General features: G+C 42.2%; 1 protein-coding gene across 1 annotated transcript in view; it reads right to left on the reverse strand.

Annotated features, from left to right (window-relative positions):
- Window positions 1–2,102: 2,102 nt before the first annotated feature.
- The window catches only part of ephb3a (eph receptor B3a), a 30,221-nt gene continuing 16,907 nt past the window's right edge, over window positions 2,103–15,416 (reverse strand). The window contains exons 7-15 of the mRNA XM_035671322.1: window positions 15,063–15,225; window positions 14,751–14,859; window positions 14,399–14,451; window positions 13,260–13,382; window positions 12,330–12,577; window positions 8,344–8,559; window positions 7,896–8,045; window positions 6,033–6,226; window positions 2,103–3,836 (exon numbers count right to left, since the gene is read on the reverse strand). Coding sequence (XP_035527215.1) covers window positions 3,725–3,836; window positions 6,033–6,226; window positions 7,896–8,045; window positions 8,344–8,559; window positions 12,330–12,577; window positions 13,260–13,382; window positions 14,399–14,451; window positions 14,751–14,859; window positions 15,063–15,225 — 1,368 coding nt within the window. The 3' untranslated portion in view covers window positions 2,103–3,724. The remainder of the gene's footprint in view (window positions 3,837–6,032; window positions 6,227–7,895; window positions 8,046–8,343; window positions 8,560–12,329; window positions 12,578–13,259; window positions 13,383–14,398; window positions 14,452–14,750; window positions 14,860–15,062; window positions 15,226–15,416) is intronic.

Raw genomic sequence — 15,416 nt, forward strand, 5'->3', positions numbered from 1 at the left:
AACACTCTGAAGATAAAAAAGTTTTCCCTTGACTGTCATATTTAATGCATCATATACCAAGTTATGTTTCTGCAGCTATCTTGTCTGTATGCACCAATTCCTTCATTTTCTCCCTTTCCACCATGACACTCTGCTGTACAGTATCTGAGAATATTCAATTAAAATACAGCCCATTTTACATAAAAATTAGTGCTGAAAAGACTTTGATTTCCATTTGTGCTTGCGGTGCAGAGATGCAGAAATTCCTCCACATTGAGTGCGAGAGAGACGGTACCGCGGTGTTAAAAAGCCTGATATTTTTGTGTCTCTCCTCACAGTTTCGGCTTAGTGCTGCATGCGCTTCACCATAAAGAGGGTAGTTTTCCATTGATGAGCCGGCACAGGCAGCTTCAGCACCAGCAGCAGCAAATCACTACTCTGTTAAAAGGCCCTGATGCGTAGCAAACTCTCCTGCCAAGCCTCCCCGCTCCAAATCTGCCTGCTTGCAGACCCCCTGTAATTGGAGGCATTAAACTTGCTTTGGACAGGATGGCAAATGAGAGCTTTGAGCTTGGAAGAAAACTGACTGGTGCATTCAGATGGGGTGCACAAGTAGATGCAGCTAAATCTGACAAATCACTGCCAATCCAGCAGATCTGAGGGTGAGTCGAGGGTGTACGAGTGTGTATAGTTATGCATCTGAATATGCATGTGTGTTTGTGGTGTGCCTATGTGTCTTTTTTTTCCTGTCTTGGCTGGTCTCTATGCATGATTATGTACGTCCAATATAACGGTCGAGCTGCTGTTAATCTCGCATTAATCGCAGGGATCACTTTGGTGATGTAGGGATTTGACGTTGAACCACAGACTTCTGGTCACTGATGAGCAACCAGCAGCCATGAAATAAAAACTGTCTGTCATCCTGCCATCACTTCCTCAGTTTTCCCTTCACCAAGCACGCTCATTAAAATCTCTGTGAGAAACTGTCGCAGCTGATCTCTCATCACTTAATGGTCTGTAATACTATAATGAGATATTTTCCTTTAGGTTTTTGCTGCCATTTTGTAGCATCTTTAAAATGCAGCAGTGAAGAATATTAGATCCCATCTCTGCTGAGTCGGGGAGCTGCAAATGTTTCCTCTGGTGAGCAGCGAGCCAGAGTGGCCTGCGAAGCTGGAAACGCTTCAAACGTTTAATGGTAAACAGGATGCAAAATCTCCCTTTTGACATTGTGTCAGATGTCAGATGCAATGGAAAATACCAAGCAAACACTATTTAAAATAGGCTTGTGTTTTAGTGCTTGATTAAAAACCGGGCCCACTTCAAAGTAGGCCCTAAAAAAATATAGCTTTTAACAGAAGACTTCCTCTTCAGCAGAATTATGCGTATAATATTCTCCTCCAAGGTCATGTATCTCTACACATATTTTTTCTTTCAACGGAAAGAGCAGCTATACCACCACAAAGCATTTATCTGCTATCTAGCTTTCACACATACGATAAATGTCATGCTTCGTGGGTTTGCCCGGTGGAATTACACAATGTCTGCATATATTGCACATTTGGATCTGTGTGCCTCTGAACCTTTAAGTTGACCTGGTGCATGTGGGCATCCTGGGAGAGCAGCCGAGATGATTAGAGAACATGCAGAAAACACGACACCAGCAGCCGTCCCTTTAGCGGCTGATCATACAGCTGCTGAGCGGTGAGTCGAGTCCCCCAATAGACGAGCTTCCTCTCAGTCAATAAAAACAGAAGGTGACAGCTTCACTGGTACGGAGGGAGACCCGGTTTGTGTCCTGGCTGAGAGATTAAAGCCAAACAACACTGACATTTGGTGTGAAGCCAGATTAACTTTGCCTCCTTGAAGCCTCTCCAGCAGCAACAGAGACTGAAATTCCCAGAATAGTCCTGTGGTCTAGATAATTGGTGAGCCGCGTGGACCGGCCTTTGATTAACCTTAAATCTTAATGAGTCCATCCAAAGCTGCTGTGATATTCCGACTGAGGAGGTGAAACATGCTTGCTATTCCCTCTTTTCATCCCTCGGCCCGGATAAGAGACCTGGAACTTCAGCCTGGTGAACCCGCCGAGAAATCAAAGAGAATACGAGAGATCCGTTTAATAATTTATTTGCATATGATTATCGTAAAAATACTGAAAGAGAAATGCTTATTTTTGTTCTAGTTTTCTGGCATTTTTTTTTTTACAATCTAATACACCTTTAATTGCACAGGAAAAAGTCTGCCCTAACAGACACACAGTTTCTTCTTTCATTGTGACATATAGTTTCAGATATGTAATGACCATTAAACTTTAATTTCTCCATTTGTTTGCTCCTCAACAATAAACAAACAAGCATATAAACGAGGGTCATAGAGACGCCAGAATTAGCTCAGATAGTTGTAGATGCTGAGCTGACTGGTCTAATAGAAATATAGTATTATATACAGGCAGTTGTTTTAGATAGGAACTGCGCTGACAGCTGGCGTACTGAAGAAAACATATGTCAGGAGAAATTAACCAATGAGTGATTTGTTCTACATCAATGTTTGTAGGTCAGGTCAATATTAAGGTCACAAAGCTATCATCTGGATAGTGACCTTTTTAACTCCCACTGATCTGCAACACGTTTGCCAAAGTAAAATATACAACACATCACTACCACGGGCGCTTTTTCAATTTTTAAAAAAAATGCCTAACAGCAATCTCCACAAAGTCTCCTCAGTGTTTTTAAAAATGATTATTCTGTCTGAGCAGAACATTTCCTCCCTAATTCACTCATTCATGTCTGTCTGGTTTGTTAATGTATGAAAAAACAAGCATTGTAATAAAAAAGTTAAGCCCCGGTACTTGTAAAAAAAAACACAAAAATTCCACCTCTTTGCGATAATAGATAATAACTTAGCATTCAAAACAATGCGTATATGAGTCAAATAAGGTTAAGAAAGACATGGACGTTAAAGTCCATACAGCAAAATGCCACCAAAGCAACAGTTAATGTGGAACTTATTTGTACTTTTCTCATGAAGAAGTTTCCACTTTGGCATGCACACGACGTGTCCCGCACAGTGTCAGTTACATCTCCCCTCTGATAGAGAGACAGTGTGAAGACTCGGATGCTTTGTACAGATTTGTAACACGTATATCTCCCAGTACATGTGGAAGACAGTATTTAAGAGGAAGCAGATGAAAAGTGTGTTTTTTTTTCTTGTTTCCCAGAAAAAAAAAGAAAAGCAAAATAAAAGAGTTTGGTTGGGTAAAAAAAAAATCCATCGGATTGAAGGTCTACAGATGTCGAGCTGTCTTCAGAGTTCGTTTAAAGCAAATGTTTTGCTTTATCTTGGCACTGCTGTGTCATCTAGACACTGAGTCCTATCATCGGTGTGTGACCTCTCCGGTCCTCAGTCTGAGGGTGAAGAGAAGGAAAGACTGATTCCCAACCAGCTGAAAACACATGCAGACATGCAAACACAACCTGAGAGGGGGCAATAGGAAGTTTGGCTTTATGTCAATAGTCACAAATCCACAAGTGGCAAGTAATGAACACACACACACTGCAATGAAAAGTTCTCTTTAAACGGACATTAAATCTCCAGTTGGAAAGAAATCTCCAAAACGGTCCTCTTTCTCTCTCTGTAGCCGGAGCTTCTTTCTTTTATTTTCTTCTTTTTATTTTACATAGGGCTCTTCGCGTCAGAGTTTTCTAGGTAGTTTTTTATTCTGTGTCCTCCAGTTCGCAGCGGCTCACACTCTGATGGGGAGAGTTTGGCTCATCTGTTGCCGAACGATTTCCTGACTGCTCTCCGGACTCTTCCTGTTGTGTCCCGGCAGCGTCCCTCCGAGCCGCAGCAGGTCCCTGCCAAGACAAAGCCACACAGGTCAGCGGCAGGTTCACAGTCACTTTAAACAAAAGATACAGCTCATTATTACTCCGCTAAGTGCTCTCATTGCAGACGGATAAAGGTCTAATCCATCTTAGTGTCAGTGTAGCGAAATGCACAGTGTATACAGACATGGACATTAACAATAAAATTACAGAACCAGGAGAATATGCTCAAATCTGCTGATCAGAATCGAATGGCAAGCCAAATCTATTCATCACATGTCCAGTTTTAATAAAAGTTCAAGATATTTCACAGCTATCTTGGAAAAAGCTCTGCAGTCCCCGAGTGTCCTTTGTTCCTCAGCCAGTGTCCTTGTTTTTAAAGGCCCTCCTTGTGGCTGAAGATACTCTACAGATAGTGCTGCATCTCATATCCTTTCTCTTTCTCCGCTATCTGTCCCGACATCACTGAGCAGCCAATGGCAGGTGAGCAGGAGCGAGCGTTCACTGCCTCACACACACACACAAACACGGGAGACGCTCTCTAAATCATGCTCTGACAACATGATCCTTTCTCTCTCCTTCCCTTCCGTCTATCTCTCTTGCTGTTGCATACAGATGAGGCCATAAATTAATCATTGGCATGTCATCTGCACACAGTGACACGCAGCATAACACACACACACACACACACACACACACACACAAGCATCACACACACATATCCCTTTCCTATTCGCCCATCACTGCATTGGGCGCGCCCTCCCCTGATGCATTAAAAAGCTCATTAGCAACCTAATTAAACACATTCCTCTCTTTTAGCTTCTCCTCAATCTCCCTTATTACTCACACTTCATCACCTCCTGCTTTTCCACATCAGCAGCTCTGGTTGCTGTCTGTCCTATCACCTACATTCCAGCATCCAGCCAAGTATAGGGGGAATTAAACTGAGGTCAGCCATTACATTTCCACACACAATTACCTTCACTGAGCCCAAATCCTGGCATAGGAATCGCCCTTGGGGCTCGGTGTTAGAGTGAAACTGCGAGCCAAGGAGCTGGCACCAGACCTGGATACTGTATGTATGAATTCTGCCTTTTGTGCTTGTCAGAAACAGGAGACTATTGCATAGTCAGAGCAACAGAGTTGAGGATGTGCGCTTGATTCATTATACATCACTACAGAGCTGAGGATCTTGCATCTAAACCAGCACTAATCATACTGTTGACTGGATGCCAGGCTAACAAAATTCAGAACAAACACGTCAGTGAAAATGGCTGGAACACTTCGGAGTCACTGCACTCAAAACAAAGTTGAAAAACAACTTGTCAACGTGAGGATGGCTACCTATGAATAAGTCAACTTCTACACTGCCAAAGGAAGTGTCAGAGGAGAAGAGGCAGACGTCTGTCTGGCAGTAAAAACCCTTCAGCTCAAACAAAAATCCTCCCAAATCAACCGAAAGCATAAAACAAACCAAACCCAACAAGCATGAACCTTGTTGTGCCTCTCTTTCGACCAATTTTTTTTTTTTACTGTGACATCTTATTCCAACCTCCCAGAGGCACAGCTCTGCTTGTCTCTGCACCAGGAGGAGTCTTCATCCCGCACTTCACAGCCATCATACACAATACAGGGGACAATTTCACACAAGGTGAAGGAGAGGGAATTGAATCACCCCTGTTTTGTGTTAGCACTATTCTGCTGTTATTGTAGAAAAAAACTCAACCGTGTTTTGTGCTTATATGGAAAAGCCAGAAGAATAATGCAAATACTTTCAACAAAGGTTGCCAAGTCAGCCAACAGCACAACAAAACTGCAACAACACAGCCACTTTATGATGAAAGTTCCTGCAAATGTGTTCTCAAATGTTATACATTTCTACTATGAGCTTCTGCATTTACTGAGATTCTTCACAATGGCCTTTCTATATACAGCCTATAAACTCAGTGAGATTTTTTTTCTGCAGAAAGTAAATTCAGCAAGTTTGTCTGTAAAGTTGCTAAATCTCACAACAAACTTGCCAAGGTGGCAACAGTGTAGTGCTTTGCTTTACCTAAAAAGAAGTGAGACGTAGCATGTTTTCAAAAGCAAACACTTTCCATCCACCTTGAAACTTCTCTCCATTCACTTCAATGGAAGAAAGGCAGTTTGAGAAGAATGCAAAGTGTGTAAGAAAAAAAAGTCTTCCATTAAAAAGGTGCCCCCTGCTCCTGCGTATGGACGTACCCTGAGTAGGTGCTGGTCACCACCTTGAGGCTGGCGGCGTTACGGAGCAGTTTGTCCAGGGTGCTGACGATGCGGGAGAACTTGGGCCTCATGTTTCTCTCCTTCATCCAGCACTCGAGCATCAGCTGGTGCAGCACCATGGGACAGTCCATGGGCGGGGGCAGTCGGTAGTCCTGCTCTACTGCCGTCATCACCTGAGGGGCAGGAAATCATTCTTAACAAGCCTAAAAGTCTAAATGCTAACATCAACGTGCTAACATGCCAACATGCTGATGTTTAGCAGGTACAATGTTTATCGTATTTGCCATCTTGGTTTAGCCTGTTAGTATGCTAACATATGCTAAGTGGCACAAAAGACAAAGAACATGAAGCTGACATGTTTAATTTTAGTTATAAACCAAAGTGTACAAATCGATGGTGGCCCTGGAGGAAAAGTTAAGGGATCATAATAATAAAGTCATAATAATTCATCCTCTGGGGACCATGAATATCTATTTATTCTAATATTATCAACATGTTTACCGCAACCTATACAAGATAGATATTTTATTCAGAAGCAAACATTTCCATTCATAGAGCCAGGGCTGCGAGCATGGCAGAAGAACATTCAATTTCAGTTACTGTGCAGAATATCGAGCCAGAATATCTTGCATGCAAGGATTTAAGCAAATTTCATGTTGTGCTTTTACAAGTGTTAACATTTGGCTCTGACTCATTTGTTTTATGCTCACTCTGTTTGGCCTTTGTTAGCTTGGTGGAAGAATAATCCCCAGTTACTGTATTATGTCCTACATTAGACAGTTTCTTGGCTCCTGCTGTCACACATTCCAATCTTCTTTTCAGTATCTTTAAAAAACTATAAAAACTATATCCTCAAGAACTCTCAAAGTTGTCACTTCACAACTGGCATGATTGATAGGAGAGACAATAAGTGGAGGATGAAAACGTTTGCTCATTGATTTGATTTCGCCTAGCAACTGCATTTCCCTCCATAAGCTCTGTATGGGTTTTAACTCCCCACAACAATAAAAAAAATGTCATTTGGGAACAATAAAACATTTCTGTTGCACTCCTCTTCTCCTGCTGCTTGTCCTTTGATTTTTATGTCGTGCTTCCAGCCGGCAAGCACCTCTGTTTATATCTCGCATTTGTTGACTCTGTTGCTTATTGAGCGATGACTGTGGCACAAAGGCTATTGGGAACAATAGAGGGCCTCTACTTTGATGCTTTCATTACTGCATGTGGGTTTTGTGATGAAAGTTATACATACATTACTGGCATTTTTCATTCCAGTTCTTTTTTTTTTTTTTGCTTTATTGCTATCAGCGTTACAACTCTCTTTTTGAACCACAATACAGAGCGGATATTCCTTGGGGAATAAAGTGGAGGTGTACAGACTGCTTCAGTATTTTGTTCAGGGAGGAAGAACCCAGATATTTCTTTTTCTTTCTCACGAACTCACTGCTGTAGTTACGATGTCTGTGCAGAGCAGATAGCCTACAGGTAACAACGCCTGTAAAAAAATAAATAAAAAAGCCTTTTTCCTGAGTATGCCTTTGTGTGTGTGTGTGTGTGTGTGTGTGTGAGGAGGGAGGTTTTGCAGTATAGATTTGTAGGAGGGCAAGCAGGCTAGGGCTGTAAATAAGATGGTAAAAACTAGAACACAAGCACACAGCTGCAGCAGCATCTGCAATGAGGAGATAAAGACGGCAGAACAGGCCCAGGTCCAACATGTCACGCTGGAAATCAAAGCCACAACAGCCCAGAGAAACTCCCAGCCGGCCCTAAACTTACACATTAAACTCTCCGCGCATGCATTTGGTCTATAGATATGTGTAACGTGAGACTGTCAAGCTAACTCACATCCTGGTTGCTCATGTCCCAGTATGGCCTCTCTCCATAGGACACCACCTCCCACATGACAATGCCATAACTCCACACATCACTGGCGGAGGTGAACTTCCTGAAGGCGATGGCCTCTGGAGCCGTCCACCGGATGGGAATCTTCCCTCCCTGCTCACACACACACACACACACACACACACAGGGGGATGGTATCAACAACCTTGGAGACACTACAGTATTAAAACAACACACACATGTAGAAGCTAATGCAAATTTCACAGACGGCACGCAAACGCAAATATTGGCACACATGAACAGTCACACATGCATCCATATGTGCATGTGAAACAAGTGAAGGAGATCAAATTAACAAGCTCAATTAAACATGCACAGTGTACAAACACAGAGCAAAGTTAGTAACACTCACTCTCACACACACACACACACACACACACACAATACTGACCAGGGAGCTTGTGTAAGTGGGGTCAGCTGAAGTGTCGTCCAGAAAGCGTGACAGGCCAAAGTCAGAGACCTTGCAGACCAAGTTGCTGTTGACCAGGATATTCCGGGCGGCGAGGTCCCGATGAACATAGTTCATGTCTGACAGGTACTTCATCCCTGCAGCGATGCCACGCAGCATCCCGACCAGCTGCGTCATCGTGAAGCGCCCGTCGTTCAGCTACAAGAAGACAGCGAGAGATGGAGCGGGAGGGGGGAGGGGAGGGGGAGGACAGTTAATGAACAAGGAGGAAAGCAAAGGAATTAAAAATGAGACAGAGGAAAAAGAGGACGTGTTGAAATGGAGAAAGAGATGATAGGGAAGAGTAAAGGAGATAAGGAGAAGGAGAAAGCACCAGAGACAGCCAATCAGTCACTGAGGCTACATAAACATGACATCTGTCATAATGCTTCACGGCTGCTCCTGACAGTCAGTGACGGCTGACCTTTTCACGCATGCTGTTCAATTAGCTGATTAATTAGACTCTTTACTGTCGTACTAAACCCATTAAGGCTCAATATTGACTCAACACAAAAACAAAAAGGGGAGCTGCAACGCTGAAACCAGACAACTGCAGGTATTTTATTTTGATTCTACATATGACACAAACTAGTTGCAGGTACAGACAGTACACGCTTGTTAACACAAAGCTTTGTTTGCATTTTTTTTGCTTGTGAACATTAAAGTAAAATGAGCCCGTCCACTAAATTAGAATGGCATGTTGCTCAGAGCTTATTTTCCCCAAAGCCCTTGTTTTGGCCTTTTATGTTAACATTTGAGAAGCACGAAACAAATCTGAGATTTAGGGCTTTCAGGGTTTAATTTACAATTCTCCACGTTTGTGAGGCGTGACACAGTGGGATAAACTCAAGATCATAATAAATCAGCACTCCAACCTGCACAGGCTCATGGAAGCTGATGTGTGTGAATTCAAACTAATCAATAGATATTATATATAATATAAAAAAAAGAAAGCCGCGAAGCTGGAGAATCTGCGGTGAGGTCTTGACCTGAATATCTTTTATATAAATTTGTAAGGAGGAAAAAAACATATATATTATACACATATTATATTTTCAACATAATCAATCCTTTCTTTGACTCCACAATGAGAAAGCGTGACATGACAAAACCATAAACATTCTGCTTTGTAGTCTGCACACTCCAATGAAGTCTGACAGCAAAACAAGCCAGGATGGATGGATGTGTAAACAGCCATGATTCATAGCAGGCCTGCATAGCCACGGTGGCGTGTATGTCTGAGAGTGTGTTATTTCTGTATATCTCAAATGCACATGTGCATATGTCGTGAGTGTGTGTAAATGGGTCCATGTCCTGGGGGAGCTGCAGTACAAAGTCTCAAGACAGTTTGTGCATGTGTGTGCAAGTTAACTCTATAGCGTCCTCGTTAGAGCAGAACTTAGAGTTCCTTTGAGTCACAGGCAGTGTGACACCGGCGGGAGAACGGGGGTGAGGACAGCACAGGCCGTGGAGTTTTTTTGTGTTATTTGTCAGACAGCTGACTGAGAGGAGTGGGTGAGAAGGAGGGAAGAGGCTCAGGCTGGACTCTCAGATGTAGGTCTGCAGCTAATGATTGTTTTTGTTATCAATTGATCAGTCCGTTTCTTTTTTCAACTCAGAAATAATTGTCTGGTCTATAAAGTGTCAGAAAAATAGTGAATAGTGTGCATTACAGTGTCCAAGAGCCAACGGCAATGTTTCCAGCAGCAAAGGAACGGCAATTATCTGATAATTGATTTATCATTTAAGTCACTTATCTGATAATAAAACTGTCAGTTGGACAAAACAAGTAATTTGAAGATGCTTCCTTGGGCTCTCAGAACCTGTGATGAGAGTTTTGTAACATTTCATAAACAAAATGATTAATCAATTATTTGAGAAAATGATTGGCAGATTAATCGATAATGAAAATAATTGTTAATTGCAATTTCAGATTGCTTGCTTTGTCTGAGGAACAATAGACATTCAGTTTGCACTGATAAAAAACAGAAAAGCAGCCGATTCACACATTTCTGAAGCTCGAAGCAGCAACAGCAATTCTGCTAAATAAATTACCTAAACAATGAATAATTTACCAACATTATTGTCTTGTCAATTAATTTCATTGATTAATTGGGATCGGTATCCACTCTCAATACATTTTTGGTACAGAATAAAATGTGCCTGTACTGAGTATTAATAGCAGTTGGGTACCAATATTCAGCATTGATTGCTGCGTCAAGATCTGTAGATCAATTACTTATTCTTTAATCATATATTCACTAAATTATCTCTAATTTTCTTGTAAGGCTGCATATTTAGACAACATTTAACATTTGAGAAATATTGGCTGTAACTTATATTTAAGGATTTTTTGGAAAAACATGTTAACAGTTCTCAAATTAAGATAATTAATTGTTGCTGAGGGCTGCAACAAACAATTATTTTCATTATCAAATAATTATTTTAAAAAAAATTATTAACATCTAAGAAATGTCAGATAATGCTCATCATGATTAAAGCCCAAAGAAACATCATTTTTTAACTTGTTTTTTCCAACCAATCCGTCCTAAACCCAAATATATTTAACAGTGATATAAAATAAACAAACTGATGATCAACAATGACTCATTTTCTGACAATCGACTAACTGATTATCAGCTCTAAAAAGGGGGAACCTCAGGCTGGGCAACTGCATCATTATTACACCGTTATTTTTGTGTTGCTGTTGTCTTTTGGGGGGTTTTGCTTTTGCGCAATCTGTCGATTAATCTATTGTCTATATAATGACGGAAAGTAGTGAAATGCCCATTACAATTTTCCTGAGCCCATGAAGACAACTTTAAATTGCTTTTTCTGAACAGTCTAAAACCCAAATACATTCAATTTAGAAAGATGAATAACACATAAGAGCAGCAAATTCACACATTTGGAAGCAGCAAATGTTTGCTTGATAGATTACTTAAGCAATGAATCAACAATAAAATTGTTGTTTTGTATAAGCTGAAAAGTGTCAAGAATCAATTCATCATCTTGTCTGCTCATACTTTATCCTATATTCACAGATTTAAGTAACATATTTGTAAATTCTGGTAGGCTAATGACAAAAGTTTGGCAAATTCTGTCAAAACATAAAACACATGGGGAGCCAGAGATACTGTAGGTCCGATATGTGGTATATGATCCTCAGCCAGAGACGTTGCAGTTATCTGGCATCAGCCCCATTAAAGTACAGACAAATGAACACAAGCTGGTCAGTGTCAGGACTCATCACTGTCACTGATAACACTACCCAAAACTTCTCATCATCTGTACAAAAAATCGTCTGTATAGTGCTTCAGGCGCTTTTAAGACCAGCAGCACGGCATCGATTCACTAGCAGCATTAAGTAACCTAATCCAGCCGAACAGTTACAGTAGGTAGACTTCTTCACATTGCAGCCATGCATGAAAACACACTTTACTGAATGTAAATGACATGTAATGACCCCACGCAGCTGGAAATGTACTGTGTGACACCTCATTTCTCATCCTGCCTTTTGTTCAGTGTTTTGTGTAGGTGGTGGTGTTCTGAACCGAAAACTCTGATCAGTAATGTATTCTGTTGTCGTACAAAGAGTCTCTAATACAGAAAAGCAAACCTATCCAAAGGTCTGCTGTGTGACAGTTTTCCACCAGGAGTTTGAGCATTGGAAAGCCTGTCAGCATCAGTCAGTCACGTCAAGCAGAGACACTATGCCTGTCTCCAGGCGTTATATTGCACATTTAATCTCTATCACTCAGCAAGTGAGCGCCTCAGGGTGTTTTACAGAGAGTAAAACATTCCGATAACCCAGAGGTGTTGTGAATGACTGTCTGTGTCTGTGTGTGTGTTCCTCTCCGCTTTGATACAAACAGAAAGTAATCTTCTCTGTCAGAGGTGTTGCGGCACGTGTCTCCTGTCAAGCTTACCCTGAGGAAGGAATCGAGCGCTCCGTTCTCCATGAACTCGGTGAGGATGAGGACGGGACAGCTCCGCGTCAGGACACCCTCCAGCCGGATCACGTTGGGGTGGTCGAACTGGCCCATGATCGAGGCCTCGGCAAGGAAGTCCCGTCTCTGGCGCTCGGTGTAGCCGGCTTTCAGCGTCTTAATCGCCACGACCATCTCCCTGCGGCCGGCCTGCTTGAGACGCCCGCGGCACACCTCGCCGAATTCACCTGGATTGAGAGAAGATGGTGGGGGAGGAGGAGGAGGGGGTGAGGGTGATGGGGGAGAGGGGTTGAGTGAGCAGAGGAAAGAGGAGGGGTGGACGGACAGAGGTAGTTGGGGAGGGTGCAGGGGGAGGGATTGTTACTGGGAGTGAAGGAGCTGATTTGAAAAAGTTGAGGGTCGGCTTCAGCTGCAGGAGAGGATTCAAAAAGAGAAGAGGAAAGGACGGGAGGTCAGGGGTCAAAGATATTGGGAAGAGAGGGAGTGACTGGTATCGATCGAGTGTGCAACCTGGGAGCGGTGAAGGGAGACAGAGGACGGGCAAGGAACTTTGGGGTTTTGCGATTGGTGCCTGAGTCCGAGTGTTTACAAGGGAGAGAGAAAGAGAAAGAAAGACAGGGAGGGAGGAAGGTTGAACGAGCAGGAGCAGACTGTCATTTGAGGTGAAGATAGGACACAACATGCCGCTGGAAAGAAAAAAAACTAGAAGGGGGAAGAGCTACAGAGAAGATTTTCACTTCAATCCTTCCACCCGCCGCTCTCATGCTGAATCCTATCCCTTTTCTCCCAGAAAGGACTCTCTTACAGAACAGACCTCGGGGCTTGATGGCACACTCCTGTTCAAATGAATGATTAATAAACCTGAATTATTCTCCGTTCTCTTGGACAGAAACAGCGGCGTTGTTGTACCTGCACCGATGACTTCTTCTATTTTCACGCAGGAGATGTCTATCTCTTTGGCAAACTCGTGGACAGCGTCGTTGGGGTCCTCGTAGGTGAAAGGGTCGATGTACACTTTGACTCCCGGAGAAACTGACAGGGAAAAAGTCACAGAAAAATCAGCATCTAGTCATACCTGCCTGGGTAATGTGGCTGAAATCAGTGTTACAATGTTGATAATAAATTAAATATAATAATACGTCACAATATGGCCAATCTATAAATTAATAGTTTGAAAAACTGGAAAATCTGCTTATTCGCTTTAGAAAATAAGATTGCATCCTTATGATAAATATGAAGCTACAACCAGGAGACGGTTAGCTTAGCATAAGGAGGAAGCAGGAGGAAACAGCTAACCCAAAGCTCACTAATTAACGCGTTTTATCTAATTTGTTTATTCCGAACAAAAACAACGACTATTTCATGGCTGGGCACAGTTACATCCTGCTCACGCTGGTTGATTGGCAATCTCACAGTGATGATAAGACTTCAGGAAGTTACTGCTCCTGCCCACTTTCTTAATGGATTAAACACAAGATATAACGTGTTAATTAGTGAGCATTAGAGGTGGTGATCGGGAGATATTTTAAACATTGGACAAAGTCGGACTGGTTGTTTCTAATAATTGATTGATTCCACAAGTCAATATACATTTTATTGCCTGAGTCTACGTATATAAATGTATATTAGTCTCCTTTTTATTTTACAGCTCATTTGATCTGTTTGATCAAAATTTTATTTATTCACTAATAATAATTTCTTTCAGTTTACTGATCAGGGACATTGCTCATTGATTAACAGAACAAAATGTACCGCAAGTCAGAGTTTACCTTGAAGTCTGATTTATGTCTATTGGGCCAGGCTCAATGTTAAAAAATAAATGCAAAAAATACAATTAAACAACATATCTTATGGTTAAGGTTTGCAAATACAATTGAGTACAGTGCCAGACATCAGGCAGACAACATGTTCAGGACTTTTTCTGTGCAAATAGTGTTTCCTGCCTCAATCAGGTGATGGGATAATTGATTGAATCAGTTGGTTAACTGTACAGGCATGACCAAAGGAGCACAGAGGACACAGTTCCCAAGCTGAACACACAAACTTACTGTATTGCTGCAGTTTCTCAGTGTACTCCAGCTCTGAGCCGCTGCGCTGCTTCCTGTAAACAAGCAGCACATAAACAAAGTCACATTCACATAATCAGTCTTGACCCTTTCCAGGTACAGCGAATGAACCTAATATCTAACTCGACTATCAGATGAAACGCCAGACTGCCGAGGAGAGAAGCTGACAGAGCCGTTTTGATTTTACTCTTCCAGAGCTCCTTTTTGATGCTAGGAGAGTAAGTATACACCCTTTGAAAACATGTTAAAATTTAATGAGCCTCTTTGTTCCGAGACTAACTAACAAAATGAAACATGTAGTTTAGGCTGTCAGTAATAAAGATCAAACACTTACTTAAGGCAGACAACAGCAATAACCACCAAGGCAACAATGACCACCAGACCCGCAGAGGCTGACCCGATGATGAGAGGCAGCTGGTCCTGAACCGACTTTTGAGGGTCACCTGGGCGAAATCACACACACACACACACAAATGAGTAAATAAGAGAAACTACTTGAGGGATTAAAGGGTGGCCTGTACTGCAAGTGTAATGGATACCAATTAAGGCAGCCATAAAAACTACCAAGCATGAACCCTCATTAAGAAAACTGTAGCAGCAAATCATCAAGAACAGACTGTAAAGCAGGAGAGAGGTTTGTCCATACTGTGCAGGCTGGTGCTGAAGTCCATAGGGTTGCTGTAGCGTCCGTATCCAGCAACAGTGCGAGCTCTGACCTGCACCACGTAGGGCGTGGCAGCCTGCCAGCCCACCATTCCACTTGGCCTGAGCTGGCTTTGGGATGTTACAGTGTGGGACATGGCCTGGCCCTGAGGTAAGACAAAGGACCGTTAAAGCAGCAGTGTCGAGGGTTTTTTAGGTGGTTTTCAGATGGCTCGTAGGTGAGGAATCAATCTTTTGGTTATCTGCTCCAATGTTCCAATGATTCAAGCTAATATTCGGTCAAAAGTCAGTTTAACTCCAGCAAAAAAGTAGAACCTAGCTCAACTTTATGTCAATT

Source organism: Morone saxatilis, unplaced genomic scaffold, assembly GCF_004916995.1.
Source record: "Morone saxatilis isolate NCDOM2014 unplaced genomic scaffold, NCSU_SB_2.0 Contig23, whole genome shotgun sequence".
NCBI classification, from domain to species: Eukaryota; Metazoa; Chordata; class Actinopteri; family Moronidae; genus Morone; species Morone saxatilis.